Below are 23,406 nucleotides of genomic sequence, written 5' to 3' on the forward strand. Positions count from 1 at the left end.
CAAGATAGTTTTACTTAAGGTCATTTGCTCAAGACTTTTATTGGAAATCCTCCTTGCTTACATACACAAATGAGACAAGAATATGCTTTTCATCTCTCATTCTTACTTTTTAATCTCTGCTCGCCTTTTCTTAAATATGTGCTTCTAACATGATGTTTTACAAATGATGATGCTAGCAAATTTCCAGTTTAGATTTTGAGGTGTCAAAAACTTTGACAAAAGAAAAAAAAGCAAACTCTGATGGAAAAACTCAAATGTTTTCAAGAAAATGAAAGATAGCAGAATTTTTTTTGTCAACCCCCAATTTTCAAATTAGATTGAAAAAAACTGATGTAGTTAAAGTTTTCACCATTGTTAGATTAGTTCTAAGTGGACATTTTAAAACTAATGATCTTTTTGGCTATTTTGTTCCATTTCGCAATCGGTTATATAATTTTGAGATGTTATTTATAAGGATTGAAACAATTCTTATAACAAGAAATTTATATAATGGATAGGAATTAAACTGAATAGACTCATTGGATAGCTGTGACTGGTAGATGTATGGGTATACTCTCAAGGTGAGTGGCATTATACACAATACCATTTTCATCCAGCATATCCTCATTTAAACACTGCTTCTAAGTTAGGTGAACATTTGTCCTGAATTAGAGGTTCATTTAGGCTATGTATCTCATTTAGTAGTGGAGTGATTGCTTGGGTAGTATAGGAGCTGTGACACAGAGTAAAATATTCAATATGAGCCACATGGGTGGGTGGAGGAGAATTTCTAGGCTGTACAATGAGTGGAATCTTAGGGCCAGCCAAGTTTCACATAACTCAGCATACACGACAAGTCCGTCTGACCTGAATTAGAACTGCTGGAGGGCTGCTATAATGTATATGGGCTGTTCCTGGCAGCAGTAGTGCTGAAAGCACAGCTAGGAATCAGTGGGTGTCTCAGCCATGTCCCCTTTTTTCCAGCCATTCTCACCACTTAGATAGCAGGAATGGGCAGTGATAAAGGAGCTTATATGCTGACTATCACTGAAGGATAACCTAGCTATGAGATGATCCTAGCTATGAGATGTGCCAGCTGTATGACTAGAATCCCCCAAGGGGGTCGTGTAGAATGGCTGCACCAATGAGGAACTTGGCCCAGTGGATGCATCAGAAGAATCCATGTGAAAAAACTGTTGGAGGTTCTGGCGATATAACTAATTCACAATTCAATTGGTGATGGAGTAAAGCGGAGGATAAGGGGAGGATTCAGCTGAGAAGAGAGAACAGAGAGAGGTTGAATTGTTTAAGGTTTCTACAAAGGTTCAGAGATCTTGCTCTCATCTCAGAAAATAGCTGAAACACATCATACAATCTGAAGGTCCCTTAATGCCAATAAAAAAGTGTGACGCCTTTCCCCCCCCCCCCCCCCCCCGTTGTTTTTTTAGTTGTTATATTTTAAATTTTTTCCTGTTTGGGTAAAGAGTTTTGGCTCCCCACTTCCGAATGCATAAATCAGCTCTTCCCGAGGCAACACCTGCTGTCTGACTGACGAGATGCTGTTTCTGGCAGGATGAATTTTCTTAATGTCTCTTCCTATTTTCTGTATCCTCACCTTCTGTTTTGTTTCCCTTTTGTCACCCTTGACTAATTCCCCAGTAATGTCTGTCCTCTTCACGTTATTATGTTTCCCTGTTTCTCTTTTACACCCACCCTTACAACCAACTCTGCCTTTCTCTCTCTCTCTCTCTCTTTCTGTTCCCCTCTTGCCACATACGTGCACAAACCTGCCTGTGAATGTCACCCCACCTGATGTGCATGCTTATTTTGTACAAGTATTCTCTACCCCAGCAAACATTCTCACAATCGCCCTCATTTCATTACAGCAGAAGCTCTCCTCTTAAAGTGCCTCTGATTGGCATTGTGCGTACTGTTCTGCTAGATACACATGCATCAGGCAGTAGAGAGAGAACAGCCCTAGTCAGAGGCATGGCTGATTTTATAATCAGACAGGTTGGTGCTGCATCCATATTAGAGATGGAAGCAACACAGCAATCTGTCAGTTCAGTTCAGAAAGTGTATATGTGTTCAGGATCACTCTTTTCATTATCTCCCTTTTGACCACGCATCAGTGACTTTGGGCCTTCGCGTAGTAGATGTGAAAAAAGAGGCTCATAAGTGTATTAGTATATTATTTTGATAGAAAGAGATGAAAAACAGAAAAAGCCACACTGGTATTAATGATACTATACTAATGTTAATGATACACTGAGGGTTAGATGCAAATATAACTAAATATTCTGAAAAGAAGTTAAGGAGCTAGTGAGCCTAATCAATAATGACCAGAAATAATGACTAAGTACTAGATTTAACTGAGGATTTGTTCAACTCTTGTTGTTTTCTATACAGTTTGAGGGAAAGTAGTGACCAGGGAAATTATTTATGAGACTGATAAATTTGATTGTATAAGTATATTAATACAGCGAGGGAATTTCCGTGAAAGTGATAGTATTGGCATTTTGAGAAGCAATTTGATAGAGATTGATAGATCTGAATTAAAGTGAATAGGTGGAGTTGGAGGGTAGATCTTTGTTCATATTGCAGAATTTGGATGAGACACATCCAAATTGTTCCAATGAATAAACTAATACAAGTTACACAGTAGGTGGGTAGGAATACCAGCTCACAAATGTTTATCCAACGTGACATTCAGGGATCAATTAATCTTTATTTTGTATAGTATAATGTTCTTTGACTTCTCAGGTTAAATGAGGGTGGCCTTTGAGAGGCAAATACAAAAATCAGTGGAACCTTATAGGCTTAAAGTTGGAGAAATATTTGGACTATGTCCTCAGTAGACTTATCTAAAGCTTTAGGCCCCAGTGAAGGAAGGTATTGAAACATCAATAACTAAAGTGGGATTAATTCACATGCTTAGGCCAGGTCTACAATAGACCTAGTAGCTCGGCTTAAGGTACGTAGAATATGTAGTTGGAGTTGATTTACCTTAAGCTGAGCTTAGCAGAGTCCCCACAGTGGGAGGTAGATGGGAGCAAACAATCCCATCAGCTTCCCTTATTCCTTGCAAAAGAGGAGTACTGGACTCCAGTGGGGCAGCCCTCTGAGTTTGATTTAGCAAGTCTTAACTAGATTTGCTAAATCAAACTCCAGAAGGTTGTTCTCAGCAGTGGCAAGCTTCCTTTTAGTGCAGACAAGGTCTTAGAGTTAGACACATGCTTGAGTATCCTACTGAATCAGGATATTCATGTTGAGCGTGTGTAATGGGGAGTTTTGTAGATACAGGAACTTCTTCCAACTATATTCAAAACAAAACCAGCTCAAATGTAACTTCATTTTTGTTTTTTTTAGTTCACCTTTAATGATTTGCTACCTTGATTTAATAAAAGAAGGGAGTTGACCTTGATTCACTTCATTAGCCTTCAAGTAGCACCTACCTGCTCTTGATTTTTAAGATTTATTATCAGACTATTCACTTGTGCATGCAACACCAAATAAATGCCATTGGGTGGAAATAAAGTGTAAGAAAGAAACCATACCTGGATCACCAACACCAGATGAGTGACTCAGCAGTGGAAATATTAGAGAAGATGCATTTGTGAATACATCCAGAAGTGATGGTGCGAGTTGGTAGGCAGTGTCATTAGCTACAAAAGGGAAATAAAGATCCAAGCATTAGCCTTTTTTAGGGGCCTTTCCTCCGAGCTTGTATTAAGGTTCACAGACCAGAAGCAAAATACTTGGAAACACTGAGGAACAATTATCATAGGCTTTCCATGCCTGGGCCAGCCTGAATATGAGAGAACAGATTATTCCTCTTATTTCATTTTTGCCCAGTTTTCCACTCTCCAAGTCACTATGTGTTACTACAGGACTTTTCTTTGTTGTATGTGGGATATGTTCTCATCACTGTCCCCTTCTCATCTCTTTGGAGTTTTATCATCTCTTAATATGTGCATTTTAAAGGAGTTCTAAGGGGCCTTGAGATAGAGAACTTGTCAAGGCCCACTAACCTTGTCTGTAGTAAGATTTCTGTATCTGCAGAACCTAAACAAGAAAGCAGGTGAATATTTTCTTTTTTCCAATGTTCCCCCTATTGTCCTATTTTAATAGCATTACATACCATTTATTCAGAAACTGAAAGCCACTGAACATACCTTGTTCCAAAAGGGTATATAGAGGCCATTTTTGTTCCAGAATATTTAAATAGGACAAGAAATAATGGGCTTAAATTGCAGCAAGGGAGGTTTAGGTTGGACATTGGGAAAAGCTTCCTAACTGTCAGAGTATTTAAAAAATGGAGTAAATTGCCTAGGGAGGTTGTGGAATTTCCATCACTGGAGATATTTAAGAGCAAGTTAGATAGGCATCTATCAGGGATGATCTAGATGGTGCTTGGTCTTGCTGTGAGGGCAGGGGACTGGACTTGACCTCTCATGCTCACTTCCAGTTCTAGTATTCTGTGATTCCAAATGTCTGATTTTAAATATGCATTTATGAAGCTTTAAAAAAATAGACAGTTGGGTCAAAAATATGGCATGTGATAAATGGAAATATATTTTGAGACATGCACTTTTTGTGGGTGATGAACGTACTGGATATTTCAGTCATTGAATGTTATGGTTAAAAATGTTTTGAAAATTGGAGGAATCTGGACTTGTTCTGTAATTTGTAGTTCATTTTTCTATGATCAAGAATGAATTTCTAGACAGAAGGGGATTATGAGCCTTTTTTAGTTTTAGGGTGTTTGTGTTTGTTTTTAAGAACAACGTGTAAGTTATTATGAAAGTAGCTGTTCTGTCCCCAAGGTCTGTTTACTAAAGGCACTTCCAAAGAAGCAAATGTTAAACCTCAATAAGTAACTTAAGCTAACAATAAGTGTTTATTATTGTAAGTTGTTAATGTAAAATGGTTTGGAAAAATTGCCAGACCCCTTCTGCTGAACACAGACTGTTGCTTAGCTCAAATATAGGTATAGCAGCCAAAGAGAAATGCATTGCACAGTCAAAAAATAAATATATGGGTTACTAAGCATATTGTTAGTTTTTTCAGTTATATGGAAGAAAGCCATGCCATTGCAGTGAAATCAGGCCCATTTAAATGCAACTTTTCTCTTCGCTGTATGTAAGGGATATGGGATTGTATTTTCCAGTCACCCTTTTTGAAACCCAGTAACCGATTGTATAGCCCTGCACTCCAAGGGGTAATGTTCCAACCTAAAACAGACTTTATTAACAAATTGGCAGTTTTTCCTTGTTTTGATTTTGAGCACATTTTTGTCCAATGTAGTTTGCGCTCACACTGCCATTTGTATTGTATGTGTGGAAGAAAAAAGAATGAAGGAAAAGAAAGATAACGCATCACCTACCTTTTTTAATAATCCATTTTTTCTTTTCTCTCTTTTTACATATGAATGTAGTTGCATTTTATGTAAGATTTGCAAAAGAATGCTTATTATATTTTGATTAGGGCTTGTGCCTATCATTGCTATTTGTATTGAAGGGAAGAAAAATATAGTTGGAAGAGGGAGAAAAAGGTGGAGGAGGCTGAGAGATAGGGAGCTAAGTTTGGGGGCAGCTCTTAATTTAGATTACTTTTTTAGCTTAGTACAAAATGGGTTGCATAATTCCACTTTTAGGCACAGAATGAGGATTTAAGAAAAAGAACTTGAATTCTAGCCCATAAGTGTGTGTGTTCATGGAGTGTACATATCTGATAGCTGTAGGCTTTGATTCTTCTCCACAGGACTGATGTCTTGCCTTGGTGGAGCTCCCCTGATTTCCTTATGAATCCAAGTAAATACAAGGGTCTGCCTACACAAAGCAGCTTGCAGAATCAGGACAATAGCCAACTAGCTAATAATGTGCAGCTTATTTCTTTTCTTTCTCACTTGATGGCTGTAAATGAATTTTCTACTTTTAAAAATATTCCATATCCTTATTTGGTGGCATTTTACTAAGTTTCTGGCGGACCAGTCTTGAAGATGTAAACATTTCCCCTCCAGTCCCATGCGTATTTTGATAAATACTAGGGGGAAAGTATACCATTATGTACCACAGAATATGGTTATATACCAATATTAGTTGGGGGGTGTTTTCATATGGAAGGGAGGGTGCAGTAAGAGATTACAAGTGCAAGATGGTGTGTCTGGTTAATAGATTAAGTACCTCAGGAAACAGAAACATCAGTTTCTTTATCCTTCCCTAGCTGAGAAGAGTCCCTTTAACTTTGAATCTTACCTCTCTTCCCACAAGCCCTACACATTTGTATACTCATACCCAACAGTTTTACTGACCGATACAGATGCATTTATTATATTTGATCACAGCTGATCACATTTAGACTCACCTCTGGCAACAAAAGCCAAAACAGGAGATAAAGAAACCAGCCTTTTTGGCAGAAATGATCCAGTTAAACTATGGATTGGTACAACTGAGGAGTTAATAAGTAACGAATCAGTCTTCTAGTGATTCATTCAAGCTGTAAAATATGTGCATTGATGCCGTTAACACTTCCATGCAAGCAGTTTAAATGTCCTGATTTAGGTCTTGAAAAAATCCCAGTAGCTGATGTAAAAGAATCAGTCTGTTTATGTAATAAACAGCTTTAGTCCAGTTTTGGACTGGAGAAAGGTTAAAGAGCAGAGAAGAGACCCTCAGGTTGTCTCTATTAAAATTACATTTGTAAGATGGTCTTTTTATTGTGACACCTCTCATCGCTGCTCTATTGAAGGCCTACACTCAAGAGGAAACATGAATTCTTGTTCAGCTGGATCAATGGAGGTCATATAATATACTGAAAAGTAATCTCTATTCACTGAATTACAGCTGTTCTGATGGATCAGAAATGAATGAATTTTGCCCACTTGAAAGTAGGAATAAGAAATCCTCCGGAAAAGGCTTTATTTTCCGGAGAATAACGTCTAGACTGGCGCTTTTCTCCGGCTTTTCCCCCAAGCCGGAAAAAAGCGGCAGCCATGTTAATGCAAATGTCGCGGGGGATATTTAAATGCCCCGCGGATTTGCCTATTCCAACGTGCTACATTAGCATCCCTTTTCCAGAAGGGATGCCAGTGTAGACGAAGCCTCAAAGTATAGTAGGGGAGGATATGGCTGTTATGGGTTCATAAAGCAAATAAACAGATGGTCAACAAGATTATATATATGTTTTTTTTTAACTTTAAATACCTTTGCAAACCATACTGAATGACAGGTGAAATATATTTGTGTCCACAAAGTCTTAAAACATGAGGTATAAGCCTATGGTTTTCCTGACATGCTGTTACGGCAAGGAAAAAATAGTTGGAAAATTCAGTGCTGCAACAAGTGCTGCAAATGTGTGCAGATACAGGGAAGAAGGAGGAGACTGTACAGACAGAGCAAAATACAGTATGAGAAAATAGATAATTAAAATGTAGTTCAGATTTGGATAACTCAAATACTTTAGATGCTAGAAACTTCAAATTTGACTTGTTTAGATGAGACATTTTTAAAAAATGAAACAAAGAAAACTAGTTTTAATCAGTTTTAAAAAATTATGTATCCTTTTTGTGTTACTGGTTCTACACTTGTGCAGCCACATTTTATTTTCATATAGTGCATTTCTGGGTCCTGACCACACTTCCCAAATGAGGACTGGGGTAACATTACTCTTCTTTAAGTTCTATACAGTATACTAGTTTAGGCTTGTTCATGAGTTTCCAGGAATTAGTCTGGCCCCTTTCTACCCTCACCACAGATTTTTTCATCCTCTTACTCCTTGTCTGTATTCTAAAGCGGACTGAGGGTCACAACAAGCAAAATCATTTTTGCCATACTTTTTCCCCTAGGAGCTAAAGTTTCAGGGGCTTTATTTCTCAAACAAGGACCACTTGCCAAATTCCTCTTCTAGTTCCCCCATGTCAGAGCAGGCTAAGTGGAGAAAACCCAAAGTCAATATGTGCTGTGACCAGTGCTTTTTTTGTGATGGTACTACCCAGTACGCAATACCGGCGCCTCCAGTCAGAGCTTACCTGGAAAGAACAGAGAGTACCGGCACCTCTGCAATGAAAATGCAGCTGGGTCTTAGAGTACTGGCACTTTTTTTTTTAACAAAAAAAAAAAAAACACTGGATGTGACTATGTGAACATCCTCTACTGAGAGCAGGAAGGGAGCTTTGTGATGGTGATTTCAATGGACTTTTTCACTTTGCAAAGGGAAGAGGTTCACAGCACCTACAGTTTATTGTGGCTTTTCTTTCCCATTTCCCTTACTAGGACTTCAGAAATACCTGCACAAGGGAAGGGCTATTTTCCTCTGCTCTTAAGACTGTAAATAACATCTTCACCAAGTAGAAGCCTCCAGGGCTAGGATCAAATTCCCCCTTTACTTTAGTCCAATTCATCTCTAAAGATAGGGATCCCAGTGTGCCAAACCAGTTTCTTGAATTTCCACTGCACTTCCTCCAATTTACTTTGGAGAATAAAGAGTACTCAAATGCACCTCTGTCTGCCTCTTCTCCACCCCCCGCTCTTGGGCTAACACCCCCACCCACCCACCCTTGCCCACACACACACACAGGAAAAGTGACCAGATGTCTGATGGAGATATCTACCATCCCCCAAAGAGCAAAAGAAAAAAATCCCTCCAGATTCTCCTTCTATGAGCTCTTGATCAGTCGTTTCTGAGAGCCCTCAAAAACATTTCTACCACTAGAGAGAAGATGGTTATGGGCAAAACCATGATGCATCCGTAAGGAGAAGGTGAACAAGATAAAGACAAAATATTTCTTATACAAAGCTAAAACAATTTGCTGTTCCTTTGTCAAATACACATTTGCAAGGAGAGGAAACCATGGTGAATTCAAATCAACAGTAAAGAAAACATCCCTACTGTTTTAGTGGGTGGATCCATATATTCTAAGAGCTAGATGGTGAAAACTAGGGCAGCTAATTCAGGGTACATCTACACTGCAGGCTAAAATCGAGTTAAGATATGTAACTTCAGCTACGTTAATTGCGTAGCTGAAGTTGAAGTACTTTAACTCGACTTTTAGTGCTGTCTACACATCAGGAAGTTGAAGGAAGAACATTTTTCCTTTGACTTGCCTTACTTGTCATGAAATGAGGGTTATTTCTTCCAAGTAATGGGCTTGCTCTGTAGACAGGCACTCTGTTATTTCAAAATAGCATGAGTTCTTTCAAAGTAAGCGTGCAGCATAGATATAGCCTCAAGGGCGAGGCTTAAATCTTCGTCAGCAGATAATTCAAATCTTATGCATGAGGAAGCTCGATAAAGTGACCAGACAGATATGTATCCCTTGCTCCATCATAGCCAACTAGCCATCTCAAGAGAAGGTGCTCTTTTCCATTCCCTCTCTCAAAGTTAGCAGAGAAAAGGTAAGTCTTATTCAAGGAGGAAGACCTAGACACTGGGCACCATAGACAAGCTTGTATCAAGGAAGACTGTCCAATTTCTCCTTCTAGATCAAACCATTAATGGGACTACAGCTAGAACTGCCTTTATTTGGAAATAGGCTTTCAGGTGTCAGAAAATTTCAAAGGTACATTCATACATTTTCAGTCCATAAGGAAGCATTTGTGATCATCTAGTGTGACCTCCTGCGTAAACCCATAGGATTTCACCCAGTAACAAGTAAAATTTACATGGTCTCAGCCCAGAAATGAATTTGTGATTAACTCTAACTTTTGACTACTTGTTCTTTTTACTAAAAATATAATATCATAATTCTCAAATACAAAATTCATGCAAACTGAAATGTTTTATATAACTTTCAAGTTTATAGTTCACTTTTATGATATTTACTAATGTTGTAGCAATATACGTAATAACACTTTTTTGTTTCAAAACACTATGTACAAATTTGGTTATTCGGAACTCTGAATATCTAGGTTCTGCTGAACACTGTGAAATCACGGTTGAAGGGTTTAATGGATTTTCTAATCAATGTAGAGAGGAAATTCATCCTTATCAATTTAAATGTTGGGGAGTCTTTGATTACATTATGGAAGAATCTTCTCTAGCAAAGATTATTCTTAAGAACTTCATAACATTTAAAGGTTAATATGTTAGGTAAAGAACAATATCTTAAGACAAACATTTTTATTACAGGACATGAAGGGATAGTTCTGATTAAATTACATGATTATTTGAATGGGAAAGAAGACAAAGTGCATCATTTCTTGCCCTCAACTTTAATGCCTTTAATCAAATAATGACCTTCTGGAAATAGTTAATTTTAAGCATTTGGAAAGATCAATACCACTTTGCCACCAAAAAATGGTCCAGATGATGAAATTTGATGTATTTAAAGTATCATTTCACCCTTTTAACCTAGTAAATAATTTAAAATGCTTTCAGTACTCTTTTGCCACCATTATGTATCTTGTTGTTCAAAGTATTATGACTTCTTTTTCCAAAAGCAACCTTCCTGCAAAAAAAGAACTCAAAAGTTAAAGCCCGAGGAAAACATATTCACTGTAATAATACTTTCCACCATGTGTTTCTTCTTTTCTCTGCAGGGATTATATCCTCATAGCTCAAAAAGAAATGGAAGTATCAATGATGATTAATCAATCTATTTTAACAAAGATGAGACTTGTAAAACACGTTGAATGATTCAAAGGGAGAAAGTCAGTCTTAAAAGTTTAGTTCATCAGTTTACATCTATTGTTCTGTCTTTAAGCCTTTGTGTTAAAGGTGAAGGATTTTGGTGGCTCAGACGATTAAGAGCCCATTTTACCCAGTTTATAGAACATTGTTATGAAATTACACTTGAGTGCCTTCAGCTTTGTAAATAAAAAAAAATTGCCCTCTATTAGCATGTTTGTGGGCAGATTAAAAACGGTCTTCATTAGCATAAGTAACACTTACAGATTCTTTTAAAAGTAGAAAATTATTTGCTGAATGATAAATTGTTAGCTTTATAGTTATTGCTGAAAATGTGCTCATTCAAAATGCCTACTGTAGTTTAGTTTATAATACTGAATTTTTTGTTTAGAAGTACTGTTTAATGGATTATGTGCTTAATCCTTATTCGTACTGGATGCAGAAATGTAATTCATGCTTTCCACTAAAATCTTTTGTATCAAATACCTCTCTATTTAGGCTGATTTCTTCTCATATCATATAGATTTTATACTATATATCCCAGAGATTTCAACAAGATACTCATGCATGTAATACATGAAAGAAAACCTTCCTCATATATACACACACACACACACACACACACACACACACACGTTTTGCCATTTAGTATTTATTACAGCTATTTTTAATATGTATTTGATTCCGAGTTAGTTAATACAGTAGAAATCTGACATTTATCATTAACAGATTTACCAAACAAAGAAGTTTAGTTGTTCTTTACTGAATTCCTTTCCTTTTATACTGATTATGTTCAGCACAGTCAAACATAAGGTGATTGTCCCCTAGCATGCCACAGATCGAGAGGGATTTGCATAACAAATGTTCATTGGTCGCAGAAAGGCAATCCTTCTTGATTTTAAAAAGAATTGGTACTTACCCCTTCCATGTTGAACTGACTTGTATCAACTTCAAAAAAAAAAAAGTAATATGAAAACCAGAAATTGTTATGTTGGAAAGGTAGGAGGCGAGAGTAAAGGAGATGGTCAGGATTTGTATTTAAATGTGGTACAATTAAAATGTTCACAAACAGACATCACTGGGATATTGAAATTAGAACTTCTGAATTTTTCTTTAAAATAAGAATACAATGGTGTGAGTTGTAGACAACAGTATTTGTCATTATCATCTTTGTGTTTGCTTTCCCTTATTCCTACAATATTTTGGCAGTTTCTCTGCTTTCTAATGTCTTGTGTTTCTTTAATACAATCCTAACAGAGAGCAATCAGAAGACCTATATTTTTAAATAGTTAGGTTTAATGTATTTTTTTAAAACATTTTTTTATTTTGCTTATTGTAGCAAGGCCTTTACAGATGGTTCTTGGTTACTCTAAAGTGCAATACAGTATTTCCTTTGTGGCAGATGGATTTAAGACTTTTAGTTCTCAATAAATGTAGGTTTACAATACATAACTTTACAGGATTTGTGTTGTATATAACAGGTTTGAACATATTATCTCAGAATTCATCTGCATGGCATTTTCAGCTTATCCAGGGCCCATGCTAGTATTTTAAGTAATAGGGAGAGCATAGTGATTGATAGCAGCTAAAGGCGTGATTTTGAATAGAAACAAAGGTTTTAGAACAGAAGGTGTCACATTAAACTTTGTCAGTTTGAAAAGTAGTAACATCCTGAAAGTTCTACAAATGTATTTACATGTGGCTAAATGTTTATATTTTGTCTTATACCTTCTTTATATTCAGCGTAATATTGCCTGGCAAATGTACTATATTTAAAGTTTAGGTTGTTCCCATGGATGTTTGGTTATTTTTTTAGGCTTGCTGTTTTTTAATTGGCCTAATTTTTAAAGGCTGCTTCTTCACTGTTCTTTGTACACACTAAAGAACAATTGTGATCTGATTTGAGTAGTGAGTCCTTTGCAAATTACCTTATTGTCCTATAATTTGGGGAAGCAATAAAACACAAAAAAGCTTTGAACCAAATTCTGCCCTGTTACACTGGTGTGAATAAGAAATACTCTGATGAAAGTCAGTAGAATTCTCCAGATATATACCATCATAGAAGGGCAGAATTTGACTCTGTTGGGTTCATGTCTAAATTTAAAACCTACATTAACTACATAGGTTCATGTTTTGCTCCAAGAAAAAACAGATTAAAAAAGTCATAGGTTTTGAAAGTCCATCCTATTGTTTATCTAAATGCCATACAATCATTTCACATATCCTTTCTCAAAGTGTTGAATTTTGCAATCAAAGTATTTTATCTGGTACAGAACACTGAACCTGGAAATATGTAAAATACTAATGACTGTTAAAAACGTCTAAAAAGTGGAATTTTGACCATACAACTTCTGTTAGTGCCCATTTACCCCCTGCTGCATTTAAACATTAATACAATCAGGCTTTATAAATGTATTCAGAAACAGATAGTAGTGTTCAGTCCATTTTTTTTTTAACCCCTGGTAATTTTAGAAGAAACAAATTAGTTATTTCCATATTGCCACACAGATGTTGCAGCAAAATATCTATCTGCTCCTTTTTAAATATGTGAGGAATAACATGGAAAAATTCGATATTTTTGTTAGAATAGCAGTCTATGGCTGCAAGTTTAAATAATTTGTCAGAAGCATCTGATTTCAGTGTCTTAAAATCACTGCATTTTTTGAAAGGCTAAAGAGATGTGCTTCTATTTACAATTCATCAAATTATTTTTAGATAAACTAGAAGTATTATTTTAGGGCAAAGGCTAATAGCAAACTACTGGAAATGTTATGTTCATCATGGGTAATTAATAAAAATAAGAATCAATCTAGTATGTATAGAAACACTGAAGTGACAATATGAGGAAAAAAATATTTTGCTAAGTGAATCAAAGCTCTCTTTCTGAAATATCTGTTAAACCACCATAATTGTGATGAATCTTTTCTAAAGAACATCTGTGGCTCGCATGTTCGTTAGATAGAATATGCCTGTGTTTTAATGGACATTTTCAGGTTAAAAAATGTCCTTGTTTGTGTTACTTACACCTTTAGATGACTACCACTTGATTATTTTTCTTTTTCATTTCCTATCATATAAATAGGCCATATCAGTTCCATTTTCTGCTTCAGGAATGGGAAACATTGTAGGCTGCAAACATTTGAAAGATAGTTTTCATTGGTTTATTACAATTTTCAGTATTTTTATTAATATTAGGGTTGAAACTTTGTAAACAAATCAGTATTGCCCATCAGTTTAACTGATGTACAGTTTTCCTCTGTCCGTGGAATAAGTGGAAGACTGGAAGGAGCAGCATGATGCTGAGTGCATGTGTGGTCCCTCATATACTAGGATGATGTAAGGTTGTTAGGAGAAATGCAGAATCGGGTTCACTTTTCTGCTTTAAAAAAGGAATTGTATTCTACCCCCATCTAGCATGTGCTGGACATCATGGCATATGTGCTAAGGGAAAGGTCTATATTCCTAATCAGCTTCCTAGACTATTTAGCTGGTGATACACTGGACACCACAGTGGCCAGTCTTTCTCACTAGCACTCTTTTGAGCAAGAGGTTGGATTTCTATCCTGTTTTTTACACAAAAGACAGTTTTCTAATACATTGTCTTCTCTACCCAATATACTTATTGAACACAAATCTAGACTTGGCCCTGTTTAAGTTCTCAGTTTCACAGCTGTGCTACCACCACTTTTATTTAAAGCATGTATTTTTCATTATTTCCATACATTTTCTTCCATATTTGTTGTTTAATCTGCCACCTGTGAACAAGACTCTGTATTTGAAAGTTTCAGCCCTCCAAAGAAAACAGGGATGAACTGAATTATTTACCTCTACTGTTTTCTTTAATATTTTTTAATTAACTTCTGGACAAAGTATGCATGGAACCAAGAGAACATAAATCTCCATTATTAGTGTAACCACGGAAAATATAATAAACTGGTTTGAATAAATCATGAATATCTGAAGAAAGAGTCTAAACACTTCTGAATTATTTGTTGGTCCAACAGAATATCATATTCTTTTTTTACAGCACTATGAAATAAAATTGCATAGAACTATTTTTTAAAAAATCCTTGAGCTAAAAAATAATTATGAATGGTATATACTTGTAATGTTTTCTGTCTTTGCAAAATGTGAAGACAGTTACAAAGAAATGAAAAATTGCTGTGCACTATATTAGCCAGTTCATCTCTGTTATTTCTTTCAAACATCAAATACAAAGGCTGAATGTATCCCCAGATTTAATGTTAAGGTATCATAAAAAGCAGTGGCTAACTCTTCAAGATAAAACTGTGTGTCTCTTTCTGAAGCAAATGTAGCAATTGCTAATTTGGCATGGACAGTCTTTCGACACACAAATAGCGGTAGTCTGTTTGCCTGGAACATGTTTGAGAATTGGAATGGGTGCAATCTTAGATAATTGCTATAATCTAGAAATTGTGTAAAGGACGTGTTCCTTTCAATGTCTATGAGCATATCCCCCTTTTAAATCAACAATATCAAATATAAAAAAGAGTTTGAATTTAAAGTCTGTTTTAAAGGGAAAGGGCCTGAAAGAGAAAAGTTATCACCTGAGGTAAGTTCACCTGCAGAGCCACCTCTGTACATAGCAATGAGGATGATGATCTGAAAGTCTTACAATGTCTCCTCAAAGGATTTCTCTCTCTTAAAAGGACATTATGGTAGTTCCTTTATCATAATTATTTACACTAGGCAGATCTCCACATAAGACATATTTTGAAGTATTTTTACTCTGAATAAGAAAAATTGTCATGCTAGAATTAGGGGGGAAAGTAGCAATAGACATCTACCAGCTACTAAAATATATTCTAAATACCCTGAAATGGGTATTGGCTTACAAAAACAGAAAATAGAAGAAAAAACATACTGGAATCAGATGAAACAGAACACTAGCTCTATATATCTGCAGTATATGAGGGATTCTGCCTTGATCAGTTTTTTTCTTAATGTCCAACAACTATGTGAAACTACTGAAAACATGTAATGCAGAAAGTTCCCATTTTGTGATGAGCCTGTAAAATAACATAACATAGATTCTTGACACAGTGGTGTTTACTTTAGATTTCAGCAGAGGCCTTTAGAATGAATGAAAGTAATTTGACTCTGTGGGTGGGTGGGTAGGCGGGGATGGTTAGGCAACGTTAAAGTACAAATTCCGCCCTTTACCCCTGTAGAATTCCCATTCACTCCAAAGGAAAAACAAGGAGTCCTGTGGCAACTTAAAGACTAACAATTTTATGATGACTTTTAGGGATTGTAAGTGACCAGTTGACTATCCGATAAGCAAAAGCTTATTGGATAGTCAACACACTAGTCGACTAGACTCTCCTCTCCCCTTCCGCCCCTCCCCCCCGGCCTCTATCACAAAGAGGCAGCAAGGGGGAAAAGAAAGGGGGGGGCTGGAGGGAGCCAGCTTAAAAGCTGCTTCCCCCCAGCTCCAGCTCAGTGGTAGGGGGCAGGGGCGCAGCAGCAGCCAACTTTGAAATGTACAAGAGTCCCCAGCGGGGGCTCTTGTACATTTCAAAGGCAGAACGTAGAAGTTCTTATTGACTAATCAAATAGTTGATGGAAATCCCATCAACTATTCGATTAGTTAATCGAAATTTAACATCCCTAATGACTTTAAGCTTTTCTTTTACACTTCCAAAGCCAGTATAAGCAAGAGCAGAATCTATCCCTTATTAAATAAGGAAAACTAATATTTTGATGTTATCTTCCAGGGGTGGCTCTGTGAATTGTTACGTTGGAAGGAAGATCCCTCACCAGAAAACAGGACCCTATGGGAGAATCTTTCAATGATCCGCAGGTTCCTCAGTCTTCCTCAGCCTGAACGAGATGCCATTTATGAACAAGAAAGCAATGCAGTTCATCACCATGGTGACAGACCGTCCCACATTATCCATGTTCCAGCAGAGCAGATTCAGGTTAGTTTACCTTGGCCAATCCAATATAGCACTAAGTAAATAACACTTTAAATGCAGCAAAGGAAATTAGTATTTCTTTTCTTCCTGCCAGACTAAATAGAGGCTTCTTAGTAAGTGATAACAGTGCACTGCTCTTTTCCTTCACAATTAAATGGAGAGTGTGAACACACACTTCATTGTTTTAAACTCATAGACCTGGTGGGTCAAGTGTATCCAAACGGAGGAGAAGGAATAATTAATGACTTCGCTTAGATTTTCATAGCTAGGTTCACGTAGTCTGTTGGAAAGTCAGAAAGATGGTGTTACTCTGTTCAGTTCCGATAATTACATAACCCACAAAATGGAAGGAACTGATCATTTTTAAGTATGGTCTTTTAAAATCCAAGTACCGTGCTCTCAAATCCTTAAAAGAATCATTCATTTCAAGCAGAACTGGAGGGAGGGGGACCAGATCTAATTCTTCATCCCATTTAACCCCAGTTGAAACTTGGGAGGAGTCAATGTTTGTTTGTTTTTCCTTTAGAGCCCCTCTCCCACCACGCTTGTGAAAGGAGAGCATAGAGGCGCTTTCTTACCAGGCCTGCTGACTACTGGACCTTGGCTGGGTGCTGCTCCTCAGGTGAGCTGGCACAAGTTAAATGTGTCAGGGAGGGGGGTTTTAGGACCCACTCCCGGATAACCAAGAAACAGTATATTGATATACTTAGAAAAGATACACTCACTGAACTAGCCATGGTAGGCCTCAGAATTCACCTATGGAAGAAAAGTTTTCCCTCTGCTCCACTGCATCCTTACACATGAACCAGATAGCTCATAAACTTCTGAGCAAGATAGACTATTATGCTAAATGTAGTAGAATAGTTCCATTGTGTCCATTTGAACTGATGAAACTATTTAATGCCTTTTTATTAAAGATCTGGTGTCAGCCTTTAACTACTGCTCCAAAGAGCAAAAAATACCCATAACTTTCAGATTTCCCAACCTCCACTGAAGCTTAGTGGATCATTTGTATTACCAATATGGAAAAATATTTACAAGTCTGAAGAATAGAGTCATCCGGCAGCCAGAAACAACATGAGTGTGTATTAAAGATAAAACAAACTGAACAAGACAATCCCTTAGGATATTGAGTACCAAAATAATTGTGAAAGCCTAGAAACTTACTGTTTGATTTAGCAAAAAAAGCTAGAAGAATATTTGAATCAAGTAGTAAAGCAACATTTGTTTGAAAATGTATATTGTTTTTAATAACATTAGTTCTTAAGGGGATAAAAGGAAAAGCTTATGCACAGTATAAATATTCTAATATTACGCCGCTTGCTCAGCTTGGCTTGCTTTGTGATAAAAAATTATGTCCTTGATCTTTGCAAACGTTACTCATATGAGTAATTGCATTATACTATGAGTAAGGGTTGCAAGATTGAGCATTTTGTATATGTATTTACAGTATGGTAGGTAATGTGTTTTTATATGCTGGAATTGTTTGTAGGTGCATCAGTTGGGCAATTAATATATATGCTTACTCTGAAAGATGTACATAGGCCATGATTGTGAAAAGACTTAAGCATAAAGTTAAGTGGTTTAAATAGGGGCATATGTCTATTTGGAATGAATTACGGTGCATAAAGATAAGAATATACATACGTATTAGCAGGACTGGAGTGCTAATTATAGAATCTATATCTAAATTTACCATTTTATACGAAAAATTTAAATATTCTATTGGAGAAAATGGAGATATGTCTGCTGTTTATTTTTAAAGCAATAAATTACACCATATGACAAGAAACTTGCTGATCCAAAACATCTTACAAAACTATTCTTTTTGTGTTGTAAAAACATAATTCTCAACAAAAGCAGTGGCTGATGAATTCACTTTTGATTTAAACATTTACTTATATTGTGCTGTGCTCCAGCCGGTGATGAGAAAAACATTTCTGTCCCTAGGGCTCAGTGTATCACCTTTTTAAAGTCTTTGAATTCCTTGCTTCCAAACCTTCATTTTAAACTCTTGTTAATTATTTACATCATGATTTGTTTTATCTCATTCCTCTGTGATGTACATCCTGGGTCATTTTATTGCTTGACATTTTGGAATGTTGGATGTTCACTTATAATAATTTCAAAATGCCAAATAAGTTGCATTATTATCTTAACACTATAAAAATATGAACTCATTTGAGGTAAGTAAGTATGTTTGTTTCCAGTTTGCAGATTGGGAAATTGGAACACAGGTAGGATACAGGATCACAGAAAAAGTTACTGTCAGGGTGACGAGTTGTTCCCAGCTCCTGATTTTCTTGTCCTTATCTAACTAAGGTTTTAAAATGCCATATCAGAATATTATTGCTAATATATCCTAACACGTTTTTAAGTCTAGTATAGACTCTAACGTTGAATTCTAGGTTCACTATAGGCTACAACTCACCACATTCAAATTAGCCTAGCTTATTAACACTTATTTTAAGAGTCAAGTACAAGGTAGCACTTTCTACCACCATATCTTCAAATCTTAATCTAAACAGTATTTTGAGTGTTTTACTGGTATTCTTCCCCTTCCCTTCCTTTACCACCTATTCACAGAGAGGAGAACTAATTTGTATTTTAATTTTGATTCACTTGGATGTGGCAGTGGTGAGTCTTTTTTCAGATCTCCAGGGCCATTCTTTTTAGCTTTGCAAATTATATTTAGGTATCTGGATTTTGGGGGTAGGATACAAATATCAACAAAATACATTTACCAAACGATTTATTTTGTCTTCCAGCAACAGCAGCAGCAACAGCAGCAGCAGCAGCAACAACAACAACCAGGTCCCAGACTACCGCCAAGGCAACCAACAGTGGCATCACCAGCTGAATCTGAGGATGAAAATCGTCAGAAACCCCGACCACGAACAAAGATTTCTGTGGAAGCCCTGGGAATCCTACAGAGTTTCATACAAGATGTAGGTCTCTATCCAGATGAAGAAGCTATCCAGACTCTCTCGGCTCAGCTTGACCTACCCAAGTACACCATTATCAAGTTCTTTCAGAACCAGCGGTATTATCTCAAGCACCATGGGAAGCTGAAGGACAATTCTGGTTTGGAGGTGGATGTTGCAGAATACAAGGAGGAAGAGCTGCTTAAGGATTTAGAAGACAGCATTCAAGACAAAACTACAAATACGCTTTTTTCAGTGAAACTAGAAGAAGACTTATCAGTAGAAGGGAACACAGAGATTAATGCTGATTTGAAAGACTGATCTAAAAAGTATTATTTTCATTCAACAGTGCCACTGGTATTCAATAATGAAATGAAAAATCCATCTTGCGTTGTCAGAAACCTTTCATATTCATTGTTTGGTCAATGAATCTTCCAAAACTTGCACAAAAGTTTGAAAAAAAAAAAAAAGGATAATGCAGACTGCACTAGATGTTTTACTCTGTTTTACAGACTGCTTCGCAGAGCTACAGATGAAGCGTTGAGGATTGTTTGATATTAATTTGTGTTCACTGGATACACTGTGGTGTACCCAATAAGCATGATACCAGTGATTTTGATTCTGGAGCCTTCAGACAAGCATTACAACTTTTGTGATTTGTTTCTTTTTTTTATTATTATTATTATTATTATTATTATTACTGTAACACTCCACACTTGGTCTTTGGAAACTCACGTTTATTTAAAAAAAAAAGAAAAGAGTTTGTTACTTTTGCTCTATTGTATGTTACAAAAGAACTATAGACTGTGGAATGCAGTTTAAAGATAACATATGCCAACAAATGCCTTGTATTATATGGCACTGCCGTAATTCAGATTTGTTTTTTGTTTTGGAAATAAAGGTCACTGTATTTTTTCCATTCCCATTGTTACATGATTTTAAAAAAATGAAAAGAAAATGTGAAACACAACTTAGTCCTCGTTATTTATTTGTAGATCCTGCAGCATCATGTTGTAATTAATTTTTTTGGAAGTTTCCGTTAAATGTAATATTGCTTCTCTTGTTATCATACTGATTTTTTTTCTATTTATAAATGTATTTTGATGGGCAGTAAAACAAAGTGTCTTAAAAGTTTTAAATAGAGAAAATGTGCTTTACACAGTTGCCTATAAAAAGTGCTCTATGTTATCCAAGCAATTCATACTATAAGCTTCACTCTTATTGTTGTATGCAATTTTTACTATCATGCAAATAAGCTTAGGTAAATAAAACTAATAGATCACCTTAGAAACTTATGCAATTAATGTGAAAATAATTGATGTTTGCAATGTGTCTTCCTTTGGTTTACAATCAATTTTAAAGCTACAGCTGTATAAATTTTCTGTATAAAGGTGTATTTCTTTTTTATGAGTTTATTGCTATGAAAACACCAGTTATTTTGTTACAGCTGGCTGTTTTTATAAGTGTATCACAATTTTCTTTATGCAGAAATGTTCTGACTAGGAGTGGTTATTGACTGTAACTACACAATTAAAATTGTTTGTATGGTATGATATGGCAGCGTTTGTCTGCTTATGTGTATATCCTAAAGAAATATCTCTGCTTTAAGTGCATGTTGTAGCTTCTTGCCACCACTTTAACTGAAAAGTAATCTTCTATCACAAACAGGCTTTTTTAAATTGCCTTAAAATTTGAATATAGTAACCTACTTTAAAAAGAAAACATAGTCGGACTATGAAAATCATAACCTGTCTTTACTTGGTTAAAAACTTGCCTGCCCAGCAGAGATAGCAGGATATTACTGAGTCAAGAGGCTATCAGGCAAAAACATATTTACAATTCCTGGCAGTAATGCACATATACTAGATGCAGCTGATTTTATTTTATGCTACTTGAATTATGTTAAGTGTTCCTTACACTAAGGTATAATCTTTAAAAAGACCGTAAATAGTCACAAAATAAATAGGATAAATGGCCTTGTGTACAATAGTCCCTTACTAGGCAAAGCATTTTTAATTATCATTAATAAAATGGTTGTTAGAGCGGTCATGATTAGAGAGCATTGAATTCATGCCTACGCTTGTATGATCTGTACTGGGGAGGGGAGTTCAAACCACACAGTTGAAAGTTGCAGCATAATACTATACCTAGTTGATTAACCAAAATAAAGTGCAAAAAACCCAGCGAGTTCCATTTTTAACGTGAGTTAACAAATTCAGTGTAGTCATTCTAAAATGACCAAAACTTTAGAAATCTCTCCAAATCTGATTTGCCGAAGTGTAACTAGGAGTCTGTCATTTGGGCCATTGAAAATTTCCCCTTTGCTCTAGATGTAATTCTTTAGAGAGACATGGGGTAGATAGCAAAAGAGCAGTTTGTCTGCATGCTTAAAAGGAGTCAGACACAACAATCTGCGTATTCCTGGTCTCTTGGTACGTGATTCTGCTGTCGCTAAGGAAATTGGACACAGCAATAGCAGTTGGTGGCCAGAAATCACTCGAGCAGCATTTCTGCAAACCACTAGCATAGACCAGCAGAAGCCACTGTTTACACTAGTGGAACTCCCCTTGGTTTCAAGCTGGGGCAAATGTTTACTGGTTCAAATTGCTATACAGCAGGCTGGCATCAGGTCACTTTCTGAGTATGTTCACTGGTATAAATCAGGAATAACTCTCATAAGTCAATGGAGTTGACCTAGTGGGATGAGAATCAGACCTTGAATATATTAGTGTGAAGGCTAACTTCAACTGCCTTTAGCTGCCTGTGAAGTGTACCAGTAGTGCTGACTATGGCTGCATAATTTACAATTTTGTGGTGTGTTTAGAACAGGAGTGGTAGTTGGCTATGGAACATATATCTTGCCACTTGATTAACTAGCATGTATTTCTAATGCCTTGCTTTAGGCAGCAGATACCACACCTCATAATACAAGGATAAGAGCAAATACCATCAACAAGATTATTAACTGCTTTTCCCTACTGTTAATAAATTCTCCTTTTGAGTTTTCTGTATGCTGATGAATGGGCCTCTGCTCTTGCAGGCTGTTGTTTCTAGCTGCCTTTTTCCCATTACCCCATGTTCCTCCTGCCCTCTATCTTTTGGGTAGCTGAGCTGCTTTAACATTAAAGTACTATTGAGAACATGTGACAAGGACTCCTGTGGCACCTTATAGACTAACAGATGTATTGGAGCATAAGCTTTCGTGGGCAAAGACCCACTTCATCAGAGGCATGTAGTGAAAATTTCCAGAGGCAGGTATAAATATGCAGGCCAGAATAAGGCTAGAGATTAAGTTAATTCAGTCAGGAAGGGTGAGGCTCACTTCTAGCAGCTGCTGTGGAGGTGTGAACACCAAGAGAGGAGAAACTGCTTTTGTAGTTGATTACCTATTCACAGTCTTTGTTTAATCCTTAGGATTGTTACATGATGTGTCAAGACCCACTGAGCCCTGCTTTCTCTGACACACTGGCCACTTGTATCTTGAATTAGACTCACTAGCCTGCTGCAACAGGGTCAGAGCCACACACACCAGGCCACAGACACAAACTGAAAGCAGAGCAGTATGAGACCTTTTCCCAGTACCCTCTGGGAGCTGAAGCCTAGATAAATCCATCTTATGCTGTTTAGAGATCTGTGAAATTTGCCCTCTTTTTCTATGTAAAAAGAGAGATGCACAGACTTGTCCTCCCTCACCCCACCCCTGGTTATAATTACTTACACTGGGTTTATTAATAAACAGTGATTTTATTAAATATAGAAGGTAGGATTTAAGTGGTCATAAGAGATAGCACATAGCACAATGTAGGTCACTAAATAAAGTAAAACAGAACATGCAAGCTAAGGTTAATACACTAAAGAAATTAGTTACATGTACTATCTCACTCTTTAAGTTCTACTAAGCTGCTTTCGCAGACTGGAACACCTTCCAGCCTGAACTC

General features: G+C 36.6%; 1 protein-coding gene across 11 annotated transcripts in view; it reads left to right on the top strand.

The window, feature by feature from the left end:
* The window catches only part of SATB1 (SATB homeobox 1), a 111,380-nt gene extending 90,359 nt beyond the window's left edge, over window positions 1-21,021 (top strand). For 7 of the 11 annotated variants that reach the window (XM_075922093.2, XM_075922097.2, XM_075922098.2 and 4 more), the window contains 3 exons: window positions 16,344-16,547; window positions 17,071-17,166; window positions 19,313-21,021. In XM_075922093.2, coding sequence (XP_075778208.2) covers window positions 16,344-16,547; window positions 17,071-17,166; window positions 19,313-19,789 — 777 coding nt within the window. In that variant the 3' untranslated portion in view covers window positions 19,790-21,021. Of the gene's footprint in view, window positions 1-11,334; window positions 11,419-16,343; window positions 16,548-17,070; window positions 17,167-19,312 lie in introns of all 11 variants that reach the window. The other 4 variants (XM_089776642.1, XM_089776640.1, XM_089776641.1 and 1 more) reach the window with 4 other exon arrangements.
* The last annotated feature ends 2,385 nt before the right edge of the window (window positions 21,022-23,406 follow it).

The sequence above is a fragment of the Pelodiscus sinensis genome, chromosome 2 (assembly GCF_052426305.1).
Source record: "Pelodiscus sinensis isolate ZL-2025 chromosome 2, ASM5242630v1, whole genome shotgun sequence".
NCBI lineage: Eukaryota > Metazoa > Chordata > Testudines > Trionychidae > Pelodiscus > Pelodiscus sinensis.